Source organism: Microplitis demolitor, chromosome 4, assembly GCF_026212275.2.
Source record: "Microplitis demolitor isolate Queensland-Clemson2020A chromosome 4, iyMicDemo2.1a, whole genome shotgun sequence".
In the NCBI taxonomy this organism is placed as follows: Eukaryota; Metazoa; Arthropoda; class Insecta; order Hymenoptera; family Braconidae; genus Microplitis; species Microplitis demolitor.
The window spans coordinates 8,413,627-8,426,565 of NC_068548.1; the positions used below are offsets into that span (position 1 = coordinate 8,413,627).

General features: G+C 25.9%; 2 protein-coding genes across 2 annotated transcripts; both read left to right on the forward strand.

Annotated features, from left to right (window-relative positions):
* Window positions 1-5,358, forward strand: LOC103580527 (syntaxin-7). The gene is made up of 5 exons (XM_008562309.3): window positions 1-352; window positions 520-664; window positions 738-807; window positions 2,829-3,222; window positions 4,644-5,358. Exons 2-5 carry the CDS (start codon window positions 556-558, stop codon window positions 4,890-4,892), a joined length of 822 nt encoding a protein of 273 aa, XP_008560531.1. The 5' UTR covers window positions 1-352; window positions 520-555; the 3' UTR covers window positions 4,893-5,358.
* Window positions 5,359-8,177: 2,819 nt separating this feature from the next.
* Window positions 8,178-12,659, forward strand: LOC103580525 (tRNA-splicing endonuclease subunit Sen15). The gene is made up of 4 exons (XM_008562306.3): window positions 8,178-8,353; window positions 10,272-10,353; window positions 10,485-10,656; window positions 12,404-12,659. Exons 1-4 carry the CDS (start codon window positions 8,330-8,332, stop codon window positions 12,636-12,638), a joined length of 513 nt encoding a protein of 170 aa, XP_008560528.1. The 5' UTR covers window positions 8,178-8,329; the 3' UTR covers window positions 12,639-12,659.
* The last annotated feature ends 280 nt before the right edge of the window (window positions 12,660-12,939 follow it).

The window sequence follows — 12,939 nt, forward strand, 5'->3', positions numbered from 1 at the left end:
CCCCCATTCTTAAAAAACGAGTTTTCTGTCACGTGGTTACTACACTAAGGCCACAAACCGAAAATTACCGACAACTCCCGACAGCGACTTGCTCTTTCTGTTCCTGTAAACGACGAAAGACCAGAGGAGGATGACAATGACAGTTCTCAGTACTCATTTATATTATCAATGAACAATTTCAATCGATTTTAATGTAAATAATTGCAATAGTTGACTTAATAAAGTAACTCATCTTGGATTTGATTTTTCAACAATATTAATAAGCACATTTGACAGTCGGTGACGTACTTGATATTAATCTATTTTATCAGTTTTCGTCTCAAATATTATCGTAAATAATTTTATAAAAAAGGTAAAAAAAATTAACGACACTTTAAACTGATAATATTTTTTATTTTTTTAAATAATCATAAAATATTTTTACTGTTGATAAAAAAAGTTAAACAACCAACGAATTTTTTGCTGATTAAAAATTAAAAAAAAATTTTAATTAGTAACTGACATTTTTATTCATTACAGTTACGATTTAATAAAATACCAGGATAATAAATAAAAATGGACATTGGATTCTCATCGTATCACAATGGTGGGCCAGTTAGAGAACAAGATTTTGAAAGACTTTCACAAACAGTAGGAACGTCAATACTCAAAATATCTCAAAATGGTAATTTTATTTTTTTATTCATAAACTTTACTGTAAAAAAGTTTATAATTATAAGGTATACTTTTTTTATTAGTGTCATCAATGCAAAAAATGGTTAACCAATTGGGAGGATCAACAGATTCACAAGAGCTTCGAAATCAACTGTAATTATCTATATTTTATTTATTTATCACTATTTTTTGAAGCCTGAACTCCCTAAGGGCTATCACATTACAAAAATAAGACTAAGAAAAAAAAGAAAATTCCTAAATTTATAAAAAGTATTTCAAGTAAAAAATTTAATAGTTTAGTATAGACTCTCAACAATAAATTAATAAATTCATGATTACCACAAATCATCATGTTCAGTTTCTTTGTTAAAATATGTATAATAGGGTGGCCCAAAAAACCGACTATTTTTTTTTCGAGTCTCTTATGAAAATTTGTTGGCTTACGATGTTTTAAGAAGACTGTTCAAAAATCAGCTCGATAAAAAATTTTCAAGATATCGCTCACGAATTTTTTAAATATCAAAAATGATCGAAATTTGAATTTTTATTTCGAATTTTTTTCTTTTGTGGCAGCAATAGTTTATATTTGTGAAATCATGACTTCGCTGAAAATTTCAGCCCGAAATTTAAATATTTAAACGGTGCTCAAGAATTTTGAATATCAGCTGATAATATGTGACCGATAATACTTTGAATTAGTTTTTGTATTTTTTTATAACTCAATTATTGTCATTTCACTAAAATATAACTTTTGCAAAACCAAAAATTTACAGGACAGTCTTAAATAATAAAATTGCGTAAGTTTTGAATAAGCGACAAAACCTAAAAATTGCATTACAAAATCAAAAAGTATATTAAAAACTTATTATTTCTATTTCTCGGGTTATATTTTCATTCATTGTGATATAAATTGAAGGGGAAAAAATCGAGAAGCTTTATTACTAATATTCAAGGGTTGCTCGAAAACGTCCAAAAGACAGCATTCGGAAACATTCAAAATTCTTGAGCGAGATTTGAATATTTAAATTTTGGGCTCAAATTTTCAGCATAGACATGATTTCACAAATATAAACTATTGCTGCCACGAAAGAAAAAAATTTGAAATAAAAATTCAAATTCCGATCATTTTTTAAATTTTCAAAATTCGTAAGCGACCTCTTCAAAATTTTTTATCATCGATTTTTGGAGAGGCTTCTTAAAACATCGTAAACCAACAAATTTTTATAAGAGATCGAAAAAAAAAAACAAACAGTGCAAGTACAATCATATACATATTGACTCTATACAAATAGAAAAATATAAAAGACATTCGTTAATAATAAATCTACATTCATACATGATCATTTTCAAGGAGTAATGAATGGCAGCTGATCTGAGTTCTTGATATATCTGGTGCAACAAGATCTGACAATAGTTTATTCGAAATTCTGATAGTCACTAATAAAAATTATTTTTTTTTAAGTCACGGTTTTATATGTAGGTTCAACAAAAGCATCATTATGTCTTACGAAACTGATCTCGAACAGGCAGTAGTATCCAAAAATTCTCACAAAGTATCACCATAAATAAGATTTATTTTGCCATTAAGTCGAAACTTTTTGCGGCCATCAAAACCCAAAATACATAATATAATATATATTTTTTTATACGTTTCTATCACATTAATTCTTAATATTAATATTAATAATAAAAATAACAATAGCAATCGCGTTCATGGATTCCTTTCTACAATTATAATTTCTAATACTTAATATTTAAACTAATCAATTTATATTATAGATATAAATTACAATTTCTAGTCATTTATTAACCTCGCGCTCAAGATAATTCATACACACAGAGAAAAGTGTTGGCTCGAAACCTAACAATTTTTATTATGCTAACCAAACTTGAAACAGGAAGTGATCCAAAAAATTATAATGCTGTGTCACAATACTTACTACGCGCGAGAAACTTATCAATAAGCTCTAATAGCAATTACTTTCGTACAATATAATAATAGTGATGCGGCTTGTTAATATTTTATAAGAGCATTATAACTTTTTGGATGCTTCACTTTCTGTTTCAAGTTTGCTCGACAGCATAATAAAAATTGTTGAGTTTCCAGGTAACATTTTTCTCCGTGTAGCTGTAAATTCTCACCAATTAATTAAAACTTATTATTATTATTTTAGACATCAAATTCAGCATTACACTCAGCAGCTAGCAAAAGATACAAATGTACATCTGAGAGATTTGGCAGCGATTGTCAGTAATTCATCTTCGAACAGTCCTGGAGAACAAACTCGAAGGAAAATGCGGATGCATACAGAAAGACTTCAAGATGAATTTATGTCTGCTTTAAACAGTTTTCAGAGTGTCCAAAGGCAAGCAGCATCTAAAGAAAAAGAAATGGTTCGTAAAGCTAAAGCTAGCGCTGGAGTGGTTCCATTTGGTGAAAAGAAACAAGAAACATTGATTGAATTACAAGACAGTAGAACACAAAAACAAATTCAACAACAACATTTACAAGATGAACAAAACCTACGAATGCTCGAAGAACAAGAAGCTAGTATACGTCAACTTGAGGTATACATTTATTAATATATTTTTTCATGATATCAGCATCGAAACTTAGTTTCAGTGCCTTTACAGCCAGTCGCAAGAAGATAATTTCAATTTAATGTCGCTAACAAATATTAGGAAACGCGTAAATTGCAAACAGGGTTGCAAATAGTGCATTAAATTTATAATTGCATTATTGCTTCAATTAAATTTTTTTTTTATATTTCATAATCCAAAAACAACAAATTCAAAATAATTTTTTAATTTTTAATCCTACATTTTTTAATTAAAAATTAAATTTCAAATTTTCAATTCGTAAAGTAGCGTTAAAATGTAATGGCTTAGTTTTTAAGTCTACGTTATAAAATAAAACATTAAATGAACAATTTCAATTCGGAAAACCAGATTCGAAAATTTATTTTTAATCTCAAATTCCATATTTAATAATTGAAAAGTAAATCAAAAATTTTAATTAGCCATAGCTAAAGAGGATTCAAAAATTACATTCCGATTTTTAATTTTCTATTTTCGTATTAAAAATTAAATAAAAAATTTTAAATTCCGAACATCGGATTAGTGTTGTTTTAATTTTTAATTTTCTGTTTACACTGAAAATTATTCAAAAAATTTAATTCTTAAATGTCTCAACTATGATTGATCTTTTTATTTGAAATTCGATTATATCTGACGATCAAGAGTAAGCTTAAAAATATTTAAACTTGATCAAGTAAAACAGTATTCTTTCCTGTTGTGTGCCGTCAAATTTTTTGTCTTGATTACTTATCTGATTGCGTACCGTATCTAAATTAAAAAGTAATTTCCAATTTTTGATCCCAAGTATTTGAATTAACAAGTAATTTTTTAATTTTTAATGCCACGTTTCTGAATTATAATTAATTTTTTAAATTTGAAACCCACGTGTCAATTTAAAAACTAATTTTTCAATTTTCAATTTCACTTGTCTGATTAAACATGAGTTTTTGATTTTTAATCCCACGTGTGTACATTTAAATTAATTTTCAATTTTGAATCTCTTGTGCCTGATTAAATATCAATTTTTAAATTTAGAATCCCACGTCTCTGGATTAAAATTAATTTTTTAATATTTAATCTGACGTTTCTGAATTAAAATTAATTTTTCAATTTTTTAATTAAAGTCGTTGAACTAAAAATTAATTTTGTAATGTTAATCGATATAATTTCAATTACGGATTAAAAATTTAATTTTTAATTGCAAATATTCTCATTGAAGAATTCGCAACCCTGATTATAATTTGCAAATGACAATTTACGCTTACACCAATAGTTAATGACAATTGGTGTTAAATTAACTCGTTTCTGACTGGCTGCTGACACAAACTTTGAGCTCCAATGTAGGTAATCATGAAGGATAGTGTGCGATACAGAATGAAATTTAATACCAATTAAAATGTAATTATTTTTAGAGTGATATAAGTGATGTTAATCAAATATTCAAAGACTTGGGGGCTTTAGTACATGACCAGGGAGTTGTAATTGATTCAATAGAGGCATCTGTAGAAAGAACTGAAGTATTTGTTCATGAAGGCGCTCAACAATTGAGGACAGCAGCAACTTACCAAAATAAATTACGAAAAAAGAAATGTATACTGGTAATGATCGGAGCCGTGGCTCTTTCTATTTTGATTGGTATAATTGTCTGGCAAACATCTTAAGATTTATTATGTTTTTGTTGATAATTAGTATGTCTAAAACCGAGTTGTTTTATTATCAAATAAATGAGAGGTAACTTTTTATATTTTATTTATTCCGTAAATCTATCACGCGGGAAAAGTCCATTTGTATAATACATTTATTTGATATATTATTGCCAATATTACACCTGATGCTATCGTAATTTTTATTAAAAATATAATAATTGTTGTTACTTGGATAAGTCCATAAATTTTTACTCAAACGAAAAAAATATTGTCATTAAAAGTATACAGACAGAAAATTTAAAATTTTTGTCATTTATCTTGGTGATGATAATGACAAATTAATTAATTATTATTATTTTTTTTTGTTGCTTGATTTTTTTTATAGATTTATCTTCGGTGAAATCATTCCCAAATATTTTAAGTTAATTATTGATATTCTTCAATAAATTAAAAAAATATTAATTCTAAAACTGAGTAATCTTGTTAGAAATTATTGTAATCTAATGTATTATAATTAAAAATATTAATTTATTTTAAAAAATGTAATAAACTAAACATTGATATATTATATCATAAATATTTCTTATTGGGTTTTACTATTTATCCTTACAATATATAATTACACAGAAAAAAACTAGTTTTGACATTGGTTCAATACATAATATTAATATTAATACAAATATAAAATATAAATTTACTACGGAAGTAGTTAATTGTAGCGTTACGAAACTCCTTAAAAGTATCAAGATTTGTAAGATTCGGTGGTAATGTATTCCAGATGCGTATTGCTGATACGATAAATGATTTATCGTAAAAAGCAAGATATCTAGTTGGAAGTCTTAAATAATCTTGTCTTACATCTTTTCTACGCAACATAGGTTGTAGGAAAATTAGTTAATTACGTAATAATTGACAGTGATCTAAATTAATAGTGTGTAATATACTATTTTTTTAGTTTTTGAAATCTCTTAAACGAATTGATGAATCGGCTACAGTTCAATTACAAGTGAAATTTCCACGCAAGCTAAAGCAAAGTAGAATAATCTACACATGCGCTTCCACAACTCTCATCATTATGAAGAAATTATTCGATTCTAAAAGCAGGGGTCACCGAACGCAGCTTACAACAGCTGGGAAACTAACTCGTGTAGTGGCTCAATGAAAGATAACAGTCTATTTCTCGTATGTCTGCTTATCAAGATTTTCATAAATTTATGATTGAAAAAATAAAATACGTTGAATACGTTCTACATTTTTTTTAATGGTATTCAAAGTGAATGGAAAAAATTTTCAGCTACTATTAAAAAAAAATTTTCATTTTTTGCGGGCAAAATGGACCCCCTGAAAAAGGTGAAAAAAAAAAATTCTGGAAATAAAATAAATTAAATTTTCATATAAGTAATTTACATGAAGAAAAATAACATTTCACATAATTATTGGATGCAAAAAGAGGAAGAAAAGAATTTTTTATAGTTTCTATCATAAAACTAGTCATTAATATTTTTTTGACTGACCCTTTTGATTTTTAAAAGAGTTTAACTACCGACTTTAAATTGTTAATTTTTTATTTGTTGTTAACATCAAAGTAAAAGATGTAAGTTAGTTTTAATTTCAAAGAAGATATTTTTAAAAAAGCAATTATAGATTAAATGGATTAAAAAATTTTTAAAAGTTAATTAAATTTAAAAATTATAAAATTTCTAAACATTTTAAAGTTGATTACCGAAATGCATTTGGAGTAATTTGACATTGGGAGTTATTTGTTTGTAAATTGATAATAAAAAAAAAAAATCAAATTGATTTTATACTATTTTTTTACAAAAACTAAACTTTTCAAAGTAAAAAGAGAAATTCAAAATAATGCTTAGTTGTATTTATGAAAGAAATTTTTAAATGTTTAAAAAACAAACTTTTTTTATAAAATTTCGCGGGTATCCCATTTTACCCCTTCACAGAAAAAACAGAACATTAAAAATTAATAAATAATAGTAAAAAGTGTAATCTTTTATCAATAGTTGGTACTATTTTGTGCTTAATGCAAGTTGTTTACTATTTTTTGTATATTCCTAAAAACTACTATCAATTATTTCAAAAAGTAAGCAAATATTTTTACTTTTAGGTATTATACGTGACTTATTAGTGAAAGTTTATTAATTTATGGCATAATCTATTAAAAAGTAATGATTGGTCAAATTAACAATTGGTATCTTAGATACTGATTTTTCCAGCCGAAAATTGCAAAAGTTACAAACTTTTATTTTATAAATTCGATATCACTGATCAATTATTAGCTTAAAATATCATATATTCATCATTATAAATTAATTTACAATATACATAAATCAAATAAGTGGTAAATAATAAAATGTAGAGGTGGGTAGTTCCGGGAACATTCCGTATTGAACCTGGAACGTTTCTGGAGCGAAAAGGAACTAGTTCCTGGAATCATATCCGTGAAACTATTTAATGTTTTTAATTCTCATGAAGGTTCAGTATTTAGAACGTATACATACAAAATATTCCAGCATATACAACATCATATGCTATGCGAGCTACGTGTTTAAGACGCATTCACGGCGAACTATATTATTTTATACTAAATAGAGAATGAATTATGATTGTTATTCAACTCAAAATTCCATAAAAAATCACCAATCAAAAATTATTCTGCTGCTTGACTGCTTGTTGGTAATGATGACAGTGGCGCGAAAAAGAGAACTAGTGAGCATACTAAAGTGAATTTTGAGGAACGACCGGATATGTATCCGACAAAAGACATAGTTCATGGAGCTATACATGTCCGGAACTACCCACCTCTAATAAAATGAAAAATTCGTATACTAGATTTTTATATATTAATATGTACGTTTACTAATTTTTCGGTTCCTCATTTTTAAAATTTTTGTATGTTTATTTGAATAGTAATAACTCTAGATATCAATTTACCGATTTTTTTTTCATATTAATTTTAATATATGAAATTACAAATTTAGCTCTTGTATGTGTATCGAATTTAAATATAAATAATAGCTATTGTGTAATACATATAATGATCCTGATTTGATATTAGTATCGAATATACTGATTTTAAGTCGAAAATAAACTACAAATTATTAAAATTTTGCGCATGATTTTTTTCCGTGTAACTCCTCTGGCCCGTTTTGCCTCTTCCACCCCTATAGTCTATATCAATAAAATTATTTTTAAAAAAACTCCTTTAAAAATATAATAAATTGTTTTTACATTTTAAAATAATTAAATAATGTTATGCGAGAATGATTTTTTCAGAAAAATTAACAAGTGAATTGGAAAGGATAAGGAAGGAATCTTCTAGCGAATAATTAATAAATATGTTGAGAAAAATAATCGAATAGTCCGAGCTGGGAATCTAACCCGTGCGAGGAAATACAAGATAACGTCATTTAAAACATTTTATAATTTTTTAGTTTAAAATGTACGACATCTGTCATCCTAGTGTAAGTTTACTTTCTGCATTTTAGCTAATAAATGTATCATAGTTACATATTTCTGGATTGGATACTAAAAAATTTAAATAAACATAACCTCGAAAACCGGGTAAAGTTCTTGAACGCGAATAAACATCAGAAACCGCTCCCACTACCGGAAATTTTTATACTGCGCATGCGCGAAGGAAAGTGGGAGAATATTTCGTACATAAAACACCTGAGTAGGAATAAAAACTCACAAGTAACATTACTTAAATGCATAAAAATACAAATAAGGTAAATGTCCCAATACCGGAACGATGAAGGGTATATGACTGATTTTTATCGTTTTAAAAATATTCAAATAAATTATAAACCAAAATAATTTATTACATCATATAGAATAGACATTTACCAATGCAAAAATAATCAAATTAGTTCATTTTTCTTAAATTTAATATAAAAAAAAAATTTTTTTCTATGACACCCAAAAGACCCAATACCGGAACGCTGAAATAGCCTTGTCCCAATACGGGAATTCGGTTGTCCTAATACCGGAACAGTAAATAAAATAAGTTATTTTTTGCATTTATTCATGGTGAAAATATTAATAATTATTAAATAATATTAATGTAAAACGAGTATGAATGTAGCAGACATCAGACAACTTTAAAATTATAAATAAATAAGATAAATAATTAAAAAAATAATATTTACGAAAAAAGCATTATTAATTTTAAAATCTTTTGAATTTGTATTTTTTTTAATTTTATATTATTTATTATTTACTCGATTTATTAATAATTTTAAATTTGTCTGATGTCTGCTATATCACACCCATAATGTAAAATGTATTTAAAATTTTTAAATGATTAAATATTCAATGAAAATAAATATTTTGAACTAAAGAATAGAAACCAAATAAATCATTTGAGGCTATACTATAAAAATAATTTAAAAAAAAAACTGAAAACAAAAATTTATTTTTTATGATTTAAATTAGAGCTTATCTATACTTAATCTATTTTTTATAACAATTATACATATTGCATTAAATATTAGGGCTCCAGTAATAATTAATATTGTACTTGATTTAGCCAGTCAATAAAACTCACCGTTAATGTCTATCTATAACATTAATATGATTGGCTGTTCCGGTACTGGGCACGGGTTTATTTTGGTGTACCAATAGATGAACAGTAAAATTAATATAATAATACTATTTTTTTTTCATATTTTTAATATGTTTTCTTGAATTTTATGTGATTCAAGATGCATATACAAAAAAAAAATTATTGAAAAGTAATTCTATCCATTTTCTATAAGCTTAAGACCATTGACTGATTTCTTAGCAAAACCATTAAGAGATATGAAAAATTCATGAATCCGAGACTATTGCTCTAATTAACATTTTTTTTTATATTTTGGATATATTCTAAAATTAATTTTATATCCTACTTTGTAACTAAACGATTAAGGTTTTAAATAAAGAAAGTTTTATTTAGTTTCATCGCGTACGAGTTGAAATATAATATAATGATTATCAAATCGTTCCGGTATTGGGTCCCGTTCCGGTATTGGGACATTTACCTTACTATCAATTAACAAAACAAATGTAACTGGTTATGCTGCGCAAGCAATAGCTACAGAATAATATGAAACTGTAAAAATTCTTTTTTACTCTGTAAAACTTTAAACTGATAAATAAAGACACTATTCAAATGCAAAAAAACCGAAAACACCCGAGGTACAATCTTTTGCTGGGGTAATTTTGAAAAAAAGCGCAAATCAAATTAACTTTTGGTTTTTATTTTAAAGAAATTCGAAAAAGTTTCAACTTTTTTTGTCTTAAATTGCTCGATTAAACTATTTAAATCTAAAGCAAAGATCCAGTTGATATTTTTCAAATAACATTCCGACAATAATTTTTTTTATATCTCAATTTCAGTACTACAAAATTAGCCAGCTTGGATGTAAAAATGAACTGAAAATCACAACGGCTTTCTATGTTTACATGGAATTATGCGAAGGTGATTGATTTTCTTTTAAATTTTTAAACCGTAATCCCGCTCTTATTGCTGTTTAACTTTTTTTGAATTCACAAATGGAATGATTGTTTAAAGAAATTATAGATTTACTAACTATTTATTATTATTTCCAGAAAAAAAATGCTGGGATGTCGAATATAAATACAAAGGAGAGTTGGATTTAATTTATCTCACTGGAAAAATAAATAAAAATGGTGAGACTGAAATTTATATTCCTTGGCCATCAAAGAAAAATATTAAATTGCGTGATTTAGAAAATATTCACAATCAACTTGGAAGTCATAGGTAAAGTAAAAAGAAAATTTTAAAAAAACTTTGGAAAATCGACAGTACACACCTCAATCGCTCATTATAATTATTACTTTTATTATTTTAATTCTTATTTACTTTATTAGAAATTTTCATTCTTTGTAAATTATTAATTGCAATTTTTTTCAGTTCAATTTCTTCTTTTAAATTTTTAAAAAATATCCCGCATTTTTTCTTAATTGCCGCTTTTTAGTTTTTTAATCCTGATAAAAATTATAAATAAAAATAAAAAATGGCTGGTAAATTTTTCATGAATTATATAATTTAGGTTTTTTATTAATAACAATTAAACAAAAAGAATTTGAATAATGATTTTTAGAAGGATTCTTGCTACAAAAAAAAACAAAGCTACACAGAAAAAAAGGATTTCTTTGAGCAAAAAATTTTTCGCATTATTCATTAAAGACAAAAATTTTCTTGGATTAAAAAGATTTTTCGAGGCGAGAAAAAATTCTTTTTAAAAATTTTTTTCAGTTCTGAGAAAATTTTTGTCTGTTTTTCTATATAATAGAAAAAAAATTATGCTAATTTATTACTTTTTAGTAGATTTTATAAAAATCTAACTTGTATTTGTCCTCATGATGCGACTTTACAAAAATTTTAACATTTTCTATCTATTTTAGTCAAGTAGGTTCCAAAAATTGCATTGGTGAAAATATATATATATATATATATATATATATATATATATATAACGCAGGGTTCTCTCAGGATAGCGTCGAAAATTCTATACTGTTCTTGATGAAATTATTTTTACATATTTTTTAGCTAAAGAGCTCGGTTCAGTTCGAAGATGAGCTAAATCGACCAAAAAGTTTAAAAGCTATAGCCGTTTAAAGATTTTTTAATTTTTAAAAAAATTCAACTTGTCTTGATTTATCTTTAGATAACTTTTGATCCCAAAGAGATAATCTATTTTTGGTGATTGAAATTTTATATTCATTCGATTTGCTTTAAATTAAACTATGTTGCTTACTCTTTTGATAATTTTTTTCGGAGGATTTGATGAATTTAAAAATTTTTCGAAAAATAGAAAAAAACATTTTTTTTTCGACTTTCTCATTTAATAACTTTCAAGTGATTTATAATAGTTTAATCTTGTTAATATTTTTATGTAGTTTATCTAATGAGCTTCATATTTCAGTAGTATTTTTTTATATTAAACGAAAATTAGCTATTTATTTATTTAAATTTAGCTGTTGCATTCGTTCTTACACTTTTTAATAAATTCATGTAACTGTTGCAATGCGATTACTGCCGTCTAACACTTTTAAAATCTCAACATTAAAGTATGCATAAAATATTGTGTTAAAAATTGACAAGCATAAATATAATTGACCTTATAAGCTTTAGATGAACCTTTAAACGCCACCGTCTACCTTATGGATTTAAATAATTAAATAAATAACGAAAAATCTACTTCTATTTCGCCTGCCGATGGCCTTCTTCAAAGTTATTGTGGTTCCAAAAATTCCTTCGTAACAATTGACAGCACTGACTTCTTGGATTAAAATATCCATTTTAAATCAATGGAATAATAAATTAATATCGGGTGGAAATTATTTCATAATAAATTGTCTATTGTACTAGTATACGATTCAACTGATTGTAGTGAATTGAAAAGAGAGGGACGTAGTAGTGAGGCAGTGAATTCGCGCTTGAGGTGTGCAATTAAAAAAAAAATATTTTAAGCTCTTACTTAATGAATTTATTTGTATTGCAGTTTTACATTAGCAATAAAAAGCGGAGAAGGTGTAAGTATATTGTATAAGGTTAGCCAAGGTCTGACTAAACCTTTGGCACCCCAAGAGACCAACGAAAAACGTGAGTCAATTGTAAAAAAATTAAAATTAGACGCTGAAATAACTAAAAATAGTCGTAATTTATATCAACTAGCTAAATCTAGGCAAACAAAATCTAAGGGAAGTAAAGAAGTAACTCTTTATGAAGTTGTATAAATAAATTATAAGATTATTCAATTTCAATGGTATTGAAAAAACTTTAATTTTTTTCTCTTTTATTTCTCTCTCATGCATATTACAATTTTAAGATAATTAAGAAATTATTTTTTACGATGTTAGTTATTCAATTTATCTTTTTTATAATTGCCTACGATAAATTGTAAACAATTGAAGAAAAAAAAATACAAGATTATTAATCATGTTGGTGTATCAGGATCATGTTATGGTCACTATAAATTTTACAATTATCCTGCAATTAGCAATCATTTACATAAAATAGTTTTCTTTTAGTACCGGA

Bases quoted from the DNA above. Each gene is read 5' to 3' on its own strand.
- LOC103580527 (XM_008562309.3), top strand. From the start codon at position 556: ATGGACATTGGATTCTCATCGTATCACAATGGTGGGCCAGTTAGAGAA. The intron at 665-737 runs GTAATTTTATTT...TTTTTTTATTAG, and splicing joins ACTCAAAATATCTCAAAATG to TGTCATCAATGCAAAAAATG. The intron at 808-2,828 runs GTAATTATCTAT...TTATTATTTTAG, and splicing joins CAAGAGCTTCGAAATCAACT to ACATCAAATTCAGCATTACA.
- LOC103580525 (XM_008562306.3), top strand. From the start codon at position 8,330: ATGTACGACATCTGTCATCCTAGT. The intron at 8,354-10,271 runs GTAAGTTTACTT...TCTCAATTTCAG, and splicing joins ACGACATCTGTCATCCTAGT to TACTACAAAATTAGCCAGCT. The intron at 10,657-12,403 runs GTAAAGTAAAAA...TTTGTATTGCAG, and splicing joins AATCAACTTGGAAGTCATAG to TTTTACATTAGCAATAAAAA.